Genomic DNA, 19,741 nt, shown 5'->3' on the forward strand with positions numbered 1-19,741 from the left:
CCTCTTTCCGAGTCGTCCTCTATTCCGCGCGAGCGTTGGACCATAATAACACTTCGGGGAATGGCCTGCACGCCCCGTGCTGCTGCCTTCTGCTGTGTTTCCTTAGCCAATACTTGACTCTGGAGCAAAAGTGAATTTTTTCTTCTCCTTATTTTTACGTCCATAGTGAGTTGGCCATGCTATGAAGATTAGGAATAAAAATGCGCTGAATTCTCGCTTCTCAGAAAGTTGAGAAGAAAAGTTTTTCAACCGAGTTCGCAGATTAAGGTTTGGAAGGTGACGATACTGCTCTCTTCAAGTGTTCCAGGGAGTATGACGTGGGAAATATGATGAGAGAGAGAGAGAGAGAGAGAGAGAGAGAGAGAGAGAGAGAGAGAGAGAGAGAGAGAGAGAGAGAGAGAGAGAGAGAGAGAGAGAGAGAGAGAGAGAGAGAGAGAGAGAGAGAGAGAGAGAGAGAGAGAGAGAGAGAGAGAGAGAGAGAGAGAGAGAGAGAGAGAGAGAGAGAGAGAGAGAGAGAGAGAGAGAGAGAGAGAGAGAGAGAGAGAGAGAGAGAGAGAGAGAGAGAGAGAGAGAGAGAGAGTTGCAGTTTCCTTATAAAAAATGAAGGAGTGAAGATACAGGTTAACTCTTGCATTAATGTGGGCAGAATGTCTTCAGAAACTGCTTCTGTTTATATAATGGTTTAATTTAGATTTATCTCTTTTTACTGTGTTTTCGCTGTTACTGAAGAACAGAATGAGACCCGCGTCACCTCTAGCAGAGCATGACGTGACAACCAAAGTAACCATTCACTAGGATGAGAGTGTACATACTAAGGGTTCGTCTCTTGGTAGTGGCGGCCCTGCCATTTACAAACTAGAAATGTCAAGTGGTCCTAGTGACAATGGGACAAGGTGCTGACATTTTGTTTTTGTATTGGCGCGGCACCTCAGTGGTCCTTTTTTATTGTAATTTTTGTTGTCCTTGCCAACGCCTTCCTTACACTAGAAAAAAAAAAGAATTAACGGACTCGCGAAAGGAGGAAGCTCATGTTTGTCTCTGAGTGGGTCGTTCATATAATTTAGGATTCCCATTTAATATTATCAGAAATCCAGAAAGATCCCATTTTCTTGGATATTTCTTCTGTTTGGCATCAAGTATTTTCAATTTTTCTATTCATTTACTTTTACTGATTCAAACATAAGGCACTGTAACAGAAGCTTTTTAGAGCCAAACTGCAATGACTAGAAATGATTTGTTTTTGGCTATTCTCGGCGTGCACTATCCTACCATCCTTCCTGCTGCCGGTGGGGCGCCACTATCATCCTGCGGGTTGAGACACTAAGCAGCTTTAAAAAAAAAAACACCTATTGTCATTCATGCTGTTTAGGGGACAATGTAGTCCATTACAACCAGGAAGGCGATGGCTGGGCGAAGACGACTCATCACCGTGATGAGAGAGGCGGCTGGTGCTCCTCATGGCGGTCCTGCTCTGCTTATATACACCTTGCCATCACCGCGGCGTCTTGGAGATTAAATTTCTGTGGAAAATGTGGGCTAGACAACGCTTAGCCACAGTGCCCAACTCCGTCTTCTTGGTTTTGAAGAATGTCGCTGCTGGTGTAGATTCGAACGCCAGTAGCAGGATTTTTCCACCGACAAGTGAGACAGTCACTGTCTCACAGTGACTGACCAGTGGATGGGGATGTGTGAGGTCACAGTCTTGCTAGAATATTGATAATAATGAACTATGGGCGCGCACTGAGACGGTAACGGCTGGTGGTTGCGGGTCCGCTAGTGATAAGGCCTTGGTGAACACACACACACACACACACACACACACACACACACACACACACACACACACACACACACACACACACACACACACACACACACACACACACACACACACACACACACACACACACACACACACACACACACACACACACACACACACACACACACACACACACAGGCCTATCCGAAGATCAGAAATAATGAGCTCTGAGCTTGTTCCGTAGGGTAACGTCTGGGTGTCTCGTCAGAGACTGCAGCAGATCAAACAAACAGTGAAACACACGCCCGGTAGCTCAGTGGTTAGAGCGCTGGCTTCACAAGTCAGAGGACCGAGGTTCGATTCTCCGGCCGGGTGGAGATATTTGGGTGTGTCTCCTTTCACGTGTAGCCCCTGTTCACCTAGCAGTGAGTAGGTACGGGATGTAAATCGAGGAGTTGTGACCTTGTTGTCCCGGTGTGTGGTGTGTGCCTGGTCTCAGGCCTATCCGAAGATCGGAAATAATGAGCTCTGAGCTCGTTCCGTAGGGTAACGTCTGGCTGTCTCGTCAGAGACTGCAGCAGATCAGACAGTGAAACACACAGATAGATAGATAGATAGATAGATAGAAACATTTCTATTGACCGCAACCAAATATTACAGTTCCATGAGGACTTGGAAGGTATGGCCCATTAAGGTGTTTTCATAAGAACTTGTAAAAGGCTTAAAACATAATAAAACTTACAACATAAAACGTCCATTTATAGAAACAAACGGCATGAAACGCCTAAAGTAAATTAAGCTATTTCACACAAAAATCCTAATAATGTGTTCCTCATAAGATCTGACATATCCTACATCAACCATAATTAAACATACAAAACACATTAACAAGATACACAAAGCAAAACATTTCTAAAATACAAACATCGAAGGAAACACATTACCTGTAAAGTATATAAACCACATAACATGATAAAACACACACACACACACACACACACACACACACACACACACACACACACACACACACACAGGCCTTACCGTAAAAAAAAAAAAAAAAACAGCTTTCAATGGTAGTGGCCTCAGTGGGTATACACTAAGCCATATCACCTTCGCTCCCTGAGTGACATGACTAAATTGTTTCAGTCCATTTACTGAATAGTTGTTTTGCATACGATACGTTTTGCTCAGTGAAGAATTGGCGGTAACAATGTGAGAGCCACTGATACAGTAGTCACGATCACGAGGACTGACGACTGTATCATAGTACAATGGCAATCATCATATTGTGACAATAGGAGAGGACCCGAACTGTCAAGTTTTCAGTGTTCGCTGGGTGGTTTAATTCAGATGGTCAGCATAGTCTCGCGGTACAGAGTAGTCGTCTCTAAACACTATATTACGATATATCTATTGATTTACCATGCTTTTACTCCTTTCAGTAGTTTTCTGTTGTTATTTTACCATGCTATTTTTTTTATAGTTACTTGAGTTTATATGCGACTAACATCATCATATAGAGCAAAATATAGTCGCTGGTGTACCTAGCTCTTTAATTTTTAGAGATTTAAAAAAAGCACAAAACCTTAACACACATTTGACCTGGCCTCTGCAGAGGGTAATGTTTCAGAAAGAAAGTGTAGATAGATTTTTATTCAGTTTTTTCTTTTTTTTTTTCATGAGAAAAAAAAAAAAATTGCGGCCGAAACCGAAATAGCTCGAGGGTGTTGTTGTGCTTTCATTACCATGTCCCTAATCTGCCTTGCCATAGCCTGAACATGGTATGCCTTTAGAGTAACAATAACTCGTCAAGATGGCTACTGTCCATTACCTAACATCATTAGGTTAGGTCTCTGTGACGCCGAAAATGTCTATGCAGAAGAACACGTGGAACTTGTATTTTGCAGAGACAATCTATTTTATAATGTTTGAAGGATTCTGTCAGCTTTACATAGGTTATGCTAGTCTGACGAAGGTGTAGAGGCGTTGAGTGGCTTTTTGTTTTAGGTGTTTTCATTTTGGTCACACAAGTCAAACTGTGTTGCTATTGTCTCATATCCTGTTTCCAAGAGCACGTAAGGAAGGGTTAGCAAGAATCTACGCTGCCTTATGTTAACTGAGCAAAAATACTCATGACGTCAAGTTGTATAAGTTAAGTAACGATTATGCTATTTTGATGGCTAGTAATTTTAGATAACAATACATCTATCCACGTTCATATAAGCAATCCATAGAATATGTTATTTTTCTTCGTCGTAACTCAAGGTGTTCGATTTAGTCGGGTGGTTCATACATATGGCTTTAGCAGTAAACAAGGAGAGTGGCATAATTTCTTCGAGGTTGTGGACTTAATCTGGAGTCCAGAGCTGGAAAGAGAGTTAGAAAAAAAAGAACGGTTACATTTTTATTGGTAAATATTTATATCACGTTAAAGATTAAGGACTCGATAAGGAAAGCCAAAACACCAGTAGAGAGGCCTAGAGAGAACATATCATGGCGATCAGATCTATAGGGTTGTGAGGTGACAGATGTTTAAAAACTTCCAATTCAAAAATTTTAGAGCGTTAGGATACTAACGTGTCAATATGTGACTAAAATTGGAAGTCGCTAGAAGTATCGACAGAGCCGTTCTAGACGGAACACATTCACACATAGCGACGGGGAAGTGTCGGCTGATTGGCGGGAAGTGAGTATAAACAAACAGGTACCCAACAAGATGTCTTCCTCCAGTGACAATGCCGAAGCAGTAGTTTAGTCTTAAAAAGACTTTGCACAATTGCGATCAAATTAACAACAAACAACAAACAACAAAGTGTCTTTCTCCGGTGACGATCAAACTAAATCATTACAAGTATTCAATCATCACCTCCAACAACGCCTGCATAGAGGGAGACAGTTCTTGGAGAATGGCAGTAATCTCATCGAACATCGATTTACGTAAGCTTTTTTTGCTGAATAATTATTTTCTAGGGTTCCAGATGTGCTCTTTTTCCCTCACCAATCCCGACATTTTCTCTAGATCTGGACACCACATTTTCAAGCTTTCTCCGTGACGTCACAGAGTAAACAAAGTCACAAAGCGGCTGAACAAGACCAACATGTCGGTCTTGTTTTGCAACGGATTTCTGAAGTCGCTAGCACAGATATTCAGTCGAAAACTCTATCGACTTGCAATTTCAGTCGTATATTGACACGTGTGAACTCGTCTTAAAGCAATAGGACGGTAGTTTGAGATGTTAGACGGGCTCCCCCTTATTCAGAAAGAGGCGCACTGTAAGCAAACTTGCGACCAGAAAGAAAGGGAGATGTTGATAGACAGAACTGGAAGAGTTTGATTGGTTAAGGTGCAAGCACGGTGGCACTATTTAAGACAACAAAGGGAGGGACGATACAGCATGGTACAACAGCACGATATACTAGGACTGTGTAATAGTACGATGCAACAGCATCGCACAACAGTACGGTACAGCAATAAGATACAGCAACACAGTATAGCAGTAGGATAGCGCAGAATGATGGAACACCACGGTACAGTGGAGGCCTCAGGTGTTACCATCCCAGGATTTTCTCAGCAGGACAGGCAAAGTTCAGGAAGCTGTCACTGCAACCGGCGCTTGCGGTAAAAACTCGTCTTCCTTGCCAACTTTTTGCCTCACGTTCAACAGGAAAGTTATTTTGTCTGAAGGCTGGCTCGCCATGTCCAGGGGAAGTGCTTGCTGGCTGCTGTGTTACTGTTGTTATTCTGCGCAGACCAAATGTGTTGGAGGAAGTTCAGTAACCCAAAGATGATATTAATATTGTTGTTGTTGTTGTTGTTGTTGTTGTTGTTGTTGTTGTTGTTGTTGTTGTTGTTGTTGTTGTTGCTGTTGTTGTTGCTGTTGCTACTGCTGCTGTTATTATTTTCTTTTCCTTCCTAAAGTAAATAGTGTTGGTATTATTATTATTATTATTATTATTATTATTATTATTATTATTATTATCATTATAATTATTATTATTATTATTATTTATGGGAAAGTGGGAAAGGATACACGGGCTGTGGATGAGTACTTTACTTCCTGGCGAGTTTCGTTTACAGCTTCTTCAGAGGAATTAATGATTTACAGGGCAACCTGCACAGTACAGAAAGGAACCTGGAGAACTGGAGAATCACAAACGATCAGGGAGCGCTAATTGGTCCCCGGGTGTTCAGTTTACTCCACTTTCCTGCTTACGAGGTTCTTGATCTTGCTGCCTGTAGTTGTTACTACGCGAATGTTAGAATTACTTAGTATTTTGGACAGCTCTCAGGATACTTGTGAACACTGCATCATTAAATACTTTGTCTTTTCATTCAATTCCTTATTCTTCTTCTGCACGATGGATCTTGCCTTTCCCTCTAGTATGCATAGAAGACCCTTTGTGTACCCTAGTTCAGAGAAGGTGTTTCTGATGATTTCTAATTCTTCTGACAAGAATTCCTCGTTTCAAGTCCTCAGCGCTCTGAGGAAAAATCCAATGACCATTCCTGATTTCGTGCACTTATCATGTGCGCTGTGGAAATTGATGGAGTCGTTTTTGTTCGTTGGCTTTCTGTACACTCTATTTTTTTTTTTTTTTTGCCCGAACGCACTCTGTCCAGGAACGGTAGCTGGCCGTCACACTCTGACTCTGCTGTAAATTGCATATTCTCACTCACACGATTCAGTTTGTGTAGGAGGGTGGTAATGTTCGTGTTTGCGTGGATATCACCATTAATCCCTCTGAGGAAGCTATAAACGAAACTAGTCAGGAAGTAAAGTACATATCCACAGCCTGTGGATCCCTTCTCTACTTTCCTACAAATTGTCACAATCTTATTGTTATTATTATTACTATTATTATTATTATTATTATTATTGTTATTATTATCATTGATATTATTATCATTATTATTATTGTTAATATTATTATTATTACCATTATTATTATTATAACAAGTATTATTAGTAGTACTAATAGTAGAAATAGTAGTAGTAGTAGTAGTAGTAGTAGTAGTAGTAGTAGTAGTAGTAGTAGTAGTAGTAGTAGTAGTAGTAGTTCCAACAGTAGACGTAATATTAGCAGTAGCAGTAGTAGCAGCAGTAGCAGCAGCAACAACGACAACAACCACAGCAGCAACAGCAGTAGTATTGATACTAGAAAAGGAATAAGGAGGAGGAGGAAACTTGTTACTCCACTGAACAAGGCCAGGGCTGGTGCACGTGAACTCCACCACTTGGTGCTGCTTGCATCATGCTCTTCAATAGTTACATCAATTGTGGTCACAGCAAACGTGTCCTACACATATACAGACACTTCTCCACCTCGGCCATTATCACGTCTGTACATAACAAATTTAGAAATAAAAATGCAATCATGTAAAACGTCATTAGAGAGCCATGACTTAGCAACATACAAAGTGTCAGTTTTATGTTCATCAACTAAATAAATATTTAATCTTTGTCTTTATTTCTTATAAGTCTTTCGTATTGATATGGCCAAGTGTTAATTTACGCCCTTTATGTTCGTCAATGCGTCATCTCTTCTGGCTTTTCCAACCCCTCCTCTCCGCTCTCAACCTCTCTCTCTCTCTATGATGAGGCGCCCAGGCCATTGACACTGTCCTGTGAGGCTTTGGTGCAGCTAGGGGAGGGACGCGACAATAGCAGGGGAGCGTAACATCACATCGACACATGTAATGAAAGGAACATGTGCGCCAGAGACACGAGGAGGCTGATTATACTACTGAGTTGTGAGGAAGTCAGGTCTCTCTCTCTCTCTCTCTCTCTCTCTCTCTCTCACCGTGGCGGACTTGAGAGAGGAAACAGCGAAGCAGTGAGGCCTGAACGAGAAGCAGGAGTGAGGAGAGAAGAGGGATCCGCGCTGACTTGTGTTCCATTCGACTATTTGGCGAGGGGATATGAGGCGACGTGATGAAGCGGCGGCCGAGGCGTGGTGGCGAGGGACGAGGAGAGATGAGGCCGTGGGAAGTGTGTGGGATGGGAGAGAAACAACAGAGGATGAATGAAAGGGAAGATAGGACAGAAGAGAGAGAGAGAGAGAGAGAGAGAGAGAGAGAGAGAGAGAGAGAGAGAGAGAGAGAGAGAGAGAGAGAGAGAGAGAGAGAGAGATAGAGATGGGAGGAAAGAGATCAGAAAAAAAGAGGGTGATTAAGAGAAGAGAGATGAGATGAAAGAAGTCAGGGGGAAAGAGGAAGGAAATGAATGAAGGAAAGAGTCAGACAAGGAATAAGAGAGGGTGAGGACGGAGTAAAGTAATGAGAAAAAGAAGATGTTGAGGAGAGGGAAGTAGAAAAAGCGCCAAGAAACAAAAAATTGAAAGGGAGAGAACTGAAGGAAGCAGGAAAAATACAATCGAAGGATACTAGGAAGGATGGAATGGGGCAGCGTAATGTGCCCTAAAATTGTCCATATATTATCCACAATACGTTTTCTCCTTTTCAAACAGACGTATGTCCATTTCTTCGTTCCTGTAAACTACAATCACCATCCACGCATGTTCATGTGTTTTCTTTACAAACATACTCGTACATCATCTATCCTTTTTCCTTTGTTTTCAATCTTCCATTTGCCTCCGTGATACAAAGAAATACATACACGCAAAGAATTCAATCCATATGTATTTCAAGGAAAAGTATGTGTTTAGCCATTTCTTAAGTCTTTTATCATTTTTGTTAATCAACAGTTAAGTAATGTGCTCACAGTCTTTAGTTGCTTACCCTTAATTAAGAGAAGTAGAAATCGCCTGATATTACTACTAGGTTTGGGCCAGTGATGCAATAATGAGAGGACTCCCTTAACGGACTAACTATGGCGGGAATTTGTCTCGTTTGAGCTACATGAAGAGCAGTTTTCCTCCAAAGAGGAACCACGCCTACAAAGGTGAGAAAGAGGGAAAAACTAAGGGATGAGAGATAATGGATGAAAGTGGACAAAGTATGAAAGATAACAAAATGATCATATTAGGAGAAAAAAAAGGAAGGTTGATTGACAATTTTAGTTAGCCATTAGGTAAAATATACCTACATAGAGTAAATGTAGGTATTTGCATACAATAAGCTGAGACTTCCTATGGAACTGAAAAATATATTTTCAGCCTATATATGAATATAGTTGAAAACTGGCCACTAATTTTAAGGTCAGAGTATATTACAATTCTAGGTGAGAAGGATGCTAGCAAAGGGCAACACAAAAATATGTAGGGAAAAGAGACCCACGGTGTTGCCAGCACCAAAAGAAAGACCAAAGGTGTCATAAGAATTTTGAGGATAAGTGTTTTAAAACCTTTCTTGAAAGAGTTCGACTCATAAGAAGAAAGAAACACAGAAGCAAACAGGGAGCTCGAAAGTTTGCCAAAGAAAAATGAGTGAATGATAAAGAATATTATTTATTTAATTCATGTATTAGAGAGACACACACAAAATAGCGTTAAGAGAAAGAATAAAGTATTGTACAGCCGCTAGAGCAGAGAGAGCATTTTTTTTAATGAGAGGAAAGCTAGCCAAGGGCAAAAGAAAACAAATAAAGGCCCACTTAAAATGCGAATCCCTGTGCAAGACTGAGAGAGTTAGCCAATAGAAAGGAATAAATGTCTTGAAACTTCCCTTTTAAATGAGGTAAGCCATAGGTAGCTGGAAATACAGAAGCAGGCAGGGAGTTCCAGAGTTTACCAGGGAAAAATATGAATGATTGAGAGTACTGATTAACTTTTGCACTAGAGAGGTGGAAAGAATAGGGATGAGAGGAGGAAAAAACCTTTATGCAGCGAGGCCACAGGAGGAGGGGAGGCACGCAGTTAGCAAGAACAGAAGAGCAGTTGGAATGAAAATAGCGATAGAAGATAGCAAGATATGCAACATTGTGGTGGTGAGAAAGAGGCTGAAGAGAGTCAATCAGAAACATTTGAAACATTTGAAACATTTATTTATAGCCAAGTCATTTTACATACTGGTATATATGAGTATATCCAATCTTTACAGTTAAACTAAGCTGGCCTATATAAAGTAAAACTTTTCAGGCAAGTACTTATCTGAGTATAAATAGTTTTACTGACTGGTGGAATAAGAACTATTTTAACAATAATAGTAACTAAAATGTTAGCTACAACGAACGAAATGTTTTTTTCCGAAGTGAATTTAAATAATAATAATAATAAATAATTAATAATAATAATAATAATAATAATAATAATAATAATAATAATAATAATAATAATAATAGTAATAATAATAATATTAATGGTAATAATAATCATAATGAAAATAGAAATGATAACAATAATAATAATAGTAATAATAATAGTGATAATAATAATAATAATAATAATAATAATAATAATAATAATAATAATAATAATAATAATAATAATATTAATATTATTGATAATAATAATAGTATAGATAATAATAATGATCATAACAACAAATAATAACTAATATAATCAATAATAACAATAATAATGATAATGATAATAATAATAATAATAATAATAATAGTAATAATAATAATAATAATAATAATAATAATAATAATAATAATAATAATAATAATAATAACAATCACAACTAACTGACACAATGTATATTTTACAAATCATCAATAGTAAAATTAGAACAACACTTGGTACATATGATTTAGCAGAACATAGATTAGTAGCTAGACAAGATATGTTTTTTTAGCATTGTTTTAAATGCATTGAGAGATGATGCTTCTTGAATTTTGCGAGGAATAGTATTCCATATAACAGGTCCTAGATAATTAGTTGAATGCTGAAACTTAGAAAGGCGGTGTATTGGTAAAGTAAGATGATCACGGTGGCGCGTACTATAATCATGTGATGGAAGAATGCTGTGAATATAATGTTTATTGTTATACATGTGTGTGGCTATAGCAAGCTTTGTTATATCATTAAGTTTTAAAAGTTTGGTCTGTTTGAAAAGAGGGTCAGTGTGTTCAAGGTAGGTGCTGTTAGTTATAATTCTGACAACTTTCTTGAGCTGTAATTTTAAAGGAGTTAGGAATGTAGGGTAAGTAGTGGACCAAATAGGGTTACAGTATGTTAGCAATGTGTGAATGTGAGCAAAGTAGATGGATTTTAGGACATACGGTGGCATAAAATCTCTGATTTGATAAAGTAATGCAATATGTCTCGATATTTTTAGTGTAATATTATCTATATGGTACTTAAAATTTAAAGAGCTATCATAAGTAACACCAAGGAACTTGAATTTATCGATTTTAGTAATTATTCTGTTATTTATTCGTACATTAGGTAAATCCAGCATAGTTTTACCAGTGAATAGCATAAAGTAAGTTTTGTCAGTGTTTATTGTGAGCCTATTGCAAAGGCACCATTGATATAATTTTTTAAGTTCATTGTTAGCACTAAAAACAAGTTGATTCGGATCTGTTCCTATTAGATAAACTGTCATATCATCGGCAAATAAGATGCTTTTAGAGTCAGAAAAAATATCAGAAATATCATTGATGTAGAGGAGAAATAATAGAGGTCCAAGCACACTACCTTGTGGTACACCGAGAGTAATTAAGGTTGAAGATGATTTTGCATAACTAAAGGAAGTGTATTGACGCCTGTTTGTTAAGTAATCTGTAAACCATGAAAAAATAGGGCCGCGAATTCCATAGTGGTGCATTTTATTAAGGAGAACTTTATGGTTTATTGTGTCAAATGCCTTAGCAAAATCAATGAATACTGATAAAACAGAAAACTTCTTGTCAATAGCTGTAAATATGTCATTAGAAAATTTATTCAATGCTTTAAAAGTGCTACAATTTTGTCTAAAACCATACTGCGAAGGATTAAGAATATTTTTGTGTTCTAAGTAATTAATTAAATGTTTTTTCATTAATGTCTCAAATATTTTGGAAAATATTGTAAGTTGAGAAATTGGTCTATAATTTTTGGGGTCATCATGAGGGCCAGATTTATAAATGGGAGTAATTTTGGCGGTTTTCAACTTGTCAGGGAAAATTCCATTTGTTACAGACTGATTAAAAAGTATTGTTAAAGGGATCGATAAAAGATTAGAGTTACTTTTGATGATGGTAGCCGGTATATCATTTATATCAGAGGTTTTATTTTTAAGAGATTTAATTACTGAATTCATTTCATATGTAGTGATAATGGGAACTACCATGGAATTTGGATAATTTTCTTTGAGGTAATCTAATGGATTTTTATTTGAGTGAGGAAGTTTGCTCTCCAGATCAGGTGCAATTTTAGAAAAATAATTACTGAAGGCATGTGAGATGTCTAAAGGATCGCTTAGTACTTTATTATCATATTGCAATGTCTTGATTGTGTCTTTATTTTGAAAGTTACCTTTTAGTTCATTTATTGCTTGCCAAATTTTCTTCGTATTATTTTTAAAGTTTATGAGGATTTGAAGATAATAGTTAGTTTTGGCAGATCGAACAACTTGAGTGAGCTGATTTCTGTACTGTTTAAAAATGTAATGTGAAACTATTCCTAATTTATACATTTTAAATAATTTACATTTATGTTTGATTGAGTTAAGTATTCCATTAGATAACCATGCACTATGAAGTCTTTTTTTTTATACCATGTGGGCTTTTCACGGGAATTTATGAACTAAAGGGGATACTTTTTGGGGTACCTCCTATCTCAAAGCCCACCCGCTAGGAAACCGTTGCCCCGAGTGAGGAAGCCCATCACTCAGACCGTGGACAGGATTGGAACCCGTGCGCTTGGAGACCCCTCGGATCCCAAAGCATGCATGGTTCCACTGTACCACGGAGGCCCCCTTTTAGCTGTTATAAATTTGGTTTTGGTAGGAAAGCATTTATTGTAGCATTCATTAACTATATTGTGGAAAAGGTTAAAATTTTCATTTGTATTTGGCAGGACAAGTAGTTCTTCCCAGTTTATGCCTTCTAATTCACTAGTAAATATGTTATTATTATTGGCATTAATTAATTGGGTGTGTCTCCTTTCACGTGTAGCCCCTGTTCACCTAGCAGTGAGTAGGTACGGGATGTAAATCGAGGAGTTGTGACCTTGTTGTCCCGGTGTGTGGTGTGTGCCTGGTCTCAGGCCTATCCGAAGATCGGAAACAATGAGCTCTGAACTCGTTCCGTAGGGTAACGTCTGGCTGTCTCGTCAGAGACTGCAGCAGATCAAACAGTGAATTACACACACATACATACACACACAAACACACAACTCCTCACCACAGTAAGAGGAACCAAGCAGGAACGTGACAAAAAAAAAAAAAAATGTACTAGCTTCGGCGGTACATATACTAAAATTGGAACGATACAGAGAAGATTAGCATGGCCCCTGCCTTTAGTATTTGGAAAGGCTTCAATGTTGATATTTATGAATATAGGAAGGTGATCTGATATTGAAAAGTGAATGATACCTGATAGAAAGCGAGGTAGGAAATTAGTCCAGATGTGATCTAGCAGTGAAGGTTGGCCAGGGGCAGGACTATCAGGAAATCTTGTAGGTCTGGATATATGAGGGAAAAAATTAAGTGATTGTAAGGAATTCAGAAACAAATTGGTAGGGAGATGAGATGAGTGTTCTAGTAAGTTAATGTTGAAGTCACCTATAATGATTGATTTATTATGTCTGAATATGTCGTTATTTAATAACTCATTCATGATGTTAGTAAATTCATTGACAGCTATGTGTTTGCTGTTGGGCCTGTAAATTACTGAAATGATATATTTAGTGTTCCCTAATTCTAGCTTAGAAGTGCAGATTTCAATGTTTTCATTAATGAAAGAATATTGCATTAGTGGTTCTGCTTTCATATGATTTTTAGTAAAAACAGTGATCCCTCCGTGTTCTCTGACAGTCCTTGTTAAGTGGAATGACTCATAACCCTCCAAAAAATAAAGGTGTTTAGTGTTTTGCTGTAGCCATGTTTCTGTTACTGCAATGACTTCAGGTGGTTTAGATAAACAATCTAGAAAAGACTTCAGTATATCAAAGTTTTTCTGTAAAGATCTAATGTTAATATGTATAACACAGATGTAGTTGTTAGCTAATGGGTTTAAAGCTGAAGTGTATTCTTCAAAGTTGTAATACTTAGATAAACAGTTGATGTCTTCATGTCATGCAATTTTTTAAATTTGACTTAATCCTAGGTTGAAAGTGTTAGTTGTGTTATTAATGAGATTATCATCATATGATGACTTATATAAATTCTCCATAAAGTAATACTAAAGAACAAACAAACAAACAAGCAAATAATAGAAAAAAGATAGAACAACAAAGCATATATGGCTCCTAAGGTATGCCAAAGAAAATAAGTAGATGGGCTCATGAATCAGATGGAATAATTGCCATCTTAAGAGGCAAATCAAATGATGTGATCATTGTAGTATTAGGGACATAATATCAACGGTAAATAGTAGTAGTGATATAATTGTAGTATTAGGGACATAATCAATATCAACAGTTATAAATAGTAGTAGTGATAGTGGTGGCAATAGTAGTAGTAGTAGTAGTAGTAGTAGTAGTAGTAGTAGTAGTAGTAGTAGTAGTAGTAGTTGTAGAGTAGTAGTAGTAGCAGTAGTAGTAGTAGTAAGAGGATTAGTAGTATAAGGAACAGTAGTAGTAGTCGTGCAAGTTAATGTATTAACAATATTAGCTATAGTAATTATAGTAGTAGTTGTAGTAGCAGCAGTAATAGCGGTAGTAGTGGTGTTAACAGTATAATGTAGTAATAATAACGGTAGCGGTAGTAGCAGTAGCAAGTAGTAGTAGTGGTATTAATAGCAATGGTGGTAGTAGTATTAGTGATAGTAGTAGTAGTAGTAGTAGTAGTAGTAGTAGTAGTAGTAGTAGTAGTAGTAGTAGTAGTAGTAGTAGTTGCAGCAGCAATAGTATTATTGATGTTATTAATAGTAGCAGTAGTAATTTTAGTAGTAAAAGTAGGAGAAACCATTCAACATAAACAAGCAGTTATATTAATTTACTTTCACATCTAAGTGGTTGTTACTCCTTTCAGTGCTGGGTACTTATCTAGAAAGTCTGTAAGTGCTGCTTCAGTAGTGATGACATGTTTTTTGATTAGAAATTCGAAGCTTCACATAAATCCTACCATCCTGTGTATAGCACTGTTGAAAGATTTGCCTATGTTGTTTTCTTATATCCCATACTTTTTTAAATAGTAACCGGCGTTTGGGTGTCAGGCTTTCATTGATATATAAGTTTGGCTTAACTGTTACACATGCACTCATTATGTCATATTTCTGTTGTCTACTGTGCAGTTTAACAATGATTGGTCTTATGGAGATGAAATGATGAGATAAGAAAGCTTTAGAATCTACCCTATCTAATAAAACTGTGTTAGTGGAACCACATGTGAATAATACTCCATACTTCAGCGTATAAGACCCTTGAACAGAGTTAGCATTTAGGGTGAGGGCAGGGAAGGTTGTGTTGAGTTGATGGATGGAAGAATTGAGTTTGACTCACTCACTCACTCACTCACTCACTCACTCACTCACTCACTCACTCACTCACTCACTCACTCACTCACTCTCTCTCTCTCTCTCTCTCTCTCTCTCTCTCTCTCTCTCTCACAGACACAGACACAGACACAGACACAGACACACACACACACACACACACACACACACACACACACACACACACACACACACACACACACACACACTCTCTCTCTCTCACACACACACACACACACACACACACACACACACACACACACACACACACACACACACACACACACACACACACACACACACACACACACACACACACACACCTCATTGAACACTACTAAGTTTTCTCTGCACTCTGTCCACTATTCAGTCAATGTTATATACTTTTATTGTATTTTATGTGAGCCAATAAATGTATCAGTACACACACACACACACACACACACACACACACACACACACACACTCTCTCTCTCAAAACAGGTGCTCAAATCTTTACCAGGAGCTGAAATAAATTCACAAGGCAATACCTGGAAATGAGTTTAGCGGTTGAGGAGACAACTGGGCCTCACGACTCACCTGTTGTTGGCACTTCCCTCCCCTCAGCTTCCCTTCCCTCCCCTCCCCTTTCCCACCCGAGGAACAAGACAGATGCTCCTCAGTCTTGACCTTGATCTCTTTTTGCTTTCTCCTAGTTTTTTTTTCCTTCTTTTTTTACTGTTTATTTATTTTTTTATTTGTTTTGTTTTTCTTTGTCTATTATAAAGTTACGTGTTTACTATATGTAGATGCCTGTATCGCCTGTACACGCACACACGCACACACACACACACACACACACACACACACACACACACACACACACACACACACACACACTCGCAGATAGACACACACAAAAAAAAAACATTGAGGATCATAACAGGACACACACACACACACACAGAGAGAGAGAGAGAGAGAGAGAGAGAGAGAGAGAGAGAGAGAGAGAGAGAGAGAGAGGATGGAAACAGTGGAACAATATTACAGTTACGAGTCTAAAGGTCAAACGAGAAGAAGAGGAGGAGGAGGAGGAGGAGGAGGAGGAGGAGGAGGAGGAGGAGGAGTGAATGGACAGAAACAAGCAACAGGTAGGGTAGGTATTGGAAAGATGCTGAAATGTGACCTCTCTCTCTCTCTTTAAAGCACCGGCAACTTCTTTTAATGCATCCCAGAGAGAGAGAGAGAGAGAGAGAGAGAGAGAGAGAGAGAGAGAGAGACGCCCGCGTTTCCCTCACAGTCATGCTCAGCTAACACTTCTGCTGTCCACCACTCCTTCCCAATCCCAACATACCAATATCAGAGCGCGTCCCTTCCTCGTGACATGGTAGAGGCCTGGCACCTCCATGTTCTATTTCGAGGCAAGTGGAGAATACAGGTAATGCTTTTGTCACACTTAGCAACTTATCTTCAAACACCTTATTTGTATCTCCACCACTTTCAAAGGCTGTAGTTCAAGTGATACATATTTTTCAAGGATATGATAATGGTGCTGTTGACAGATTAATAAGATTTCTACCTTGTTAAACATCAGAAGCACTCTCGCTTTATGAGGTCTTTGAAAATAGACGTGATGAGAGAACACAGCATTTCCAAATTCAGGATTGTATGTTGAGGGATTAAGTTGTGGCACGAGCTGTGTCGAGGTGTGCGTATGGTCTCCTCCCACAACCTAGAATAGGGAGGGAGGCAAGCACAGATACACATAGAGGAAGGCTGGGAGTTGTGGAAAGTGGGCAAGAAGGTTGGTTGGAAAGATGATAGATTAAGATGAATGCTGTGCTCTGTGTAGGTGCGTTAAAGTTGAGGTAAGAAATTATATTCCTGGCGCCACTACAATTAAACCCACACATTACCCAGTGAATGCTCTTGACACAGACTTTTTTGTCAGCTTCCTGTGACTTGAACTGCGACAGGAGCATCGAGACTATTAAACAGAACTGGCTAATCCTAGCAAAAATCTTTTCTAATCACATCTGGGAAGCAACAATGGATTTTGTACAATTGTTTGCTCTGGCTGCTCATTGACAGTTTGCTGCAAACATAAAAAAAAAAGGAAAATAATCCACACCCGCCATGGAAATCGAAAGGAATGAGGAAATGGTTTTCATTTTATGGTGCCTATTCTTTCATTCATAACCCAGTAAAATCTTGAACGATTATTCATATGATGTAGTTAATGTTACAATATACTGCATAGTTAAAACTTTACAACGAGCATAAAAGAAAAAAAGAAATAAAAAGACAGCGAAGAGAAACCAAGGCCTATAAAGATGCCGGTCCCAAGAGGGAATAGTAAAAAAACTGTATCTAAAATTACGATAAGCGTTTTGAATTTCAGGAAGCTTTGCAAAGACTAAAGCCGCGCTGCACTGGGTGAGGCAACCATGAGCTATAGAAATCACTCCCTGACACAAAGGCAACAAAGTAAACATGCAATATTATAATCTTCACACACACACACACACACACACACACACACGCCCGGTAGCTCAGTGGTTAGAGCGCTGGCTTCACAAGCCAGAGGACCGGGGTTCGATTCCCCGGCCGGGTGGAGATATTTGGGTGTGTCTCCTTTCACGTGTAGCCCCAGTTCACCTAGCAGTGAGTAGGTACGGGATCTAAATCGAGGAGTTGTGTCCTTGTTGTCCCGGTGTGTGGTGTGTGCCTGGTCTCAGGCCTATCCGAAGATCGGAAATAATGAGCTCTGAGCTCGTTCCGTAGGGTAACGTCTGGCTGTCTCGTCAGACACTGCAGCAGATCAAACAGTGAAACACACACACACATACACACACACACACACACAAGAGAGGGAGAGAGAGAGAGAGAGAGAGAGAGAGAGAGAGAGAGAGAGAGAGAAAGAGAGAAAGTAGTATTGAGGCAAACCAAAGACTCCTCACACCTTAGACAGGAAAAAAATAAAAACGTACTAAGAGATGCACCGTGTAATGAAAAATGATAAAATAAGTATCACCTTGGAATGAGCTAAAAAAAAGAAGCAAATGATTTACTCTCCACTCACTATAACTAATTATAGCATGTTAGTGATTCATGTACATAATAGTAGTTTTCTGTTGTTTTTTTATCTAATATGATATACTTAAAGAATTTCGGAAATTTCTCTCTCTCTCGCGTAGTGTAGTGGTTAGCACACTCGACTCACAATAGAGAGGACAGTGTTCGAGTCCTGGTAAGCGGTGAGGCAAATGGACAAGCCTCTTAATGTGTGGCCTCTGTTCACCTAGCAGCAAATATTTACAGGATGTAACTCGAGGGGTTGTGGCCTCGCTTTCCCAGTGTGTGTTGTGTGTGTTGTGGTCTCAGTCCTACCCGAAGATCGGTCTATGAGCTCTGAGCTCGCTCCGTAATCGGGAAGACTGGCTGGGTGACCAGCACACGACCGAGGTGAATTACACACACACACACACACACACACACACACACACACACACACACACACACACACACACACACGCACTCCTACTCCTCCTCCTTTCCCGAGTCCACGCAAGAAACATGTTGCCAGTCTGCAAAAGTGCTGACTTATGAGAATGATCTGGATTCCTTTCATTTATTACCTCGCTGCCCTCAATAATTCCCGTGACACATCCACACCCAACCCTCCTTCCCCTACACACACACACACACACACACACACACACACACACACACACACACACACACACACACACACACAGACGCAGTCCAATACATTATCCTGCCTGCAAAATTACTCGCGGATATAACTTCTGTGCTGATAATAACACGAGAGCGCGAGATGTAAAGGCGACGCATCCCTCACAAGCAGGTGGTAGCGGGAAATAAGTGGCGCATCGCTCGTCCATCCTTCCACCAGCCACCTACATGTTTTAAGTGAGGACTATATTTTGAATAATTTCTGAGCAGCACTTTCACCTCTTTCAATAGGCTGTAATTTAAGTGACACTGTCTTTTAAGGGAGTTTCTACACTTCTAGCGACATATTACCAAAATTTCTTTACTATCAACCAGAGAAACATTCGTAAGAACTCGACTAATCATCTCTGCGGCCTTTAAAAATAGTCATGATGAAGAGAAGGAACTTCAGGAGACAAAGATCATCACATGATAAAATGTGACTATATACACAATATAACCATGTATATTTAAAGATATAGCAGAATATTGGATCTATGAAATGTTTTGTTACAACAATATGAAACAATATTCTTCTCTGTGCTTGAGTACACTTTGTAAATAAAGCCTGGACAGCTCTGTACAGCTGGGCACTCAAGGACACGACACCAGTTCACACCAGCTCGTCACCGTCACTGTCCCAGACTTCCGTGACGTCACAAACAGTGAGGTAGATAGAAACGTTGACCATAAAAGCGGATGGAAATGTTAGCTGCTAGAGTAATCGGCTAGATTTTCGTGCCTAGCAGGTGGAAAAACTAGCCACAAAATAAGATCG

General features: G+C 39.1%; 1 protein-coding gene and 1 pseudogene across 1 annotated transcript in view; one reads left to right on the forward strand and one right to left on the reverse strand.

The window, feature by feature from the left end:
- Positions 1-17,210, reverse strand: part of LOC123515566 (protein FAM200A-like) — a 24,124-nt gene extending 6,914 nt beyond the window's left edge. The window contains exons 1-2 of the mRNA XM_045274304.1: positions 17,145-17,210; positions 16,808-16,960 (exon numbers count right to left, since the gene is read on the reverse strand). Coding sequence (XP_045130239.1) covers positions 16,808-16,960; positions 17,145-17,210 — 219 coding nt within the window. The remainder of the gene's footprint in view (positions 1-16,807; positions 16,961-17,144) is intronic.
- On the forward strand, positions 13,044-13,140 carry LOC123515775 (annotated as a pseudogene).
- Positions 17,211-19,741: the final 2,531 nt, after the last annotated feature.

Source organism: Portunus trituberculatus, chromosome 39 (assembly GCF_017591435.1).
Source record: "Portunus trituberculatus isolate SZX2019 chromosome 39, ASM1759143v1, whole genome shotgun sequence".
NCBI classification, from domain to species: domain Eukaryota; kingdom Metazoa; phylum Arthropoda; class Malacostraca; order Decapoda; family Portunidae; genus Portunus; species Portunus trituberculatus.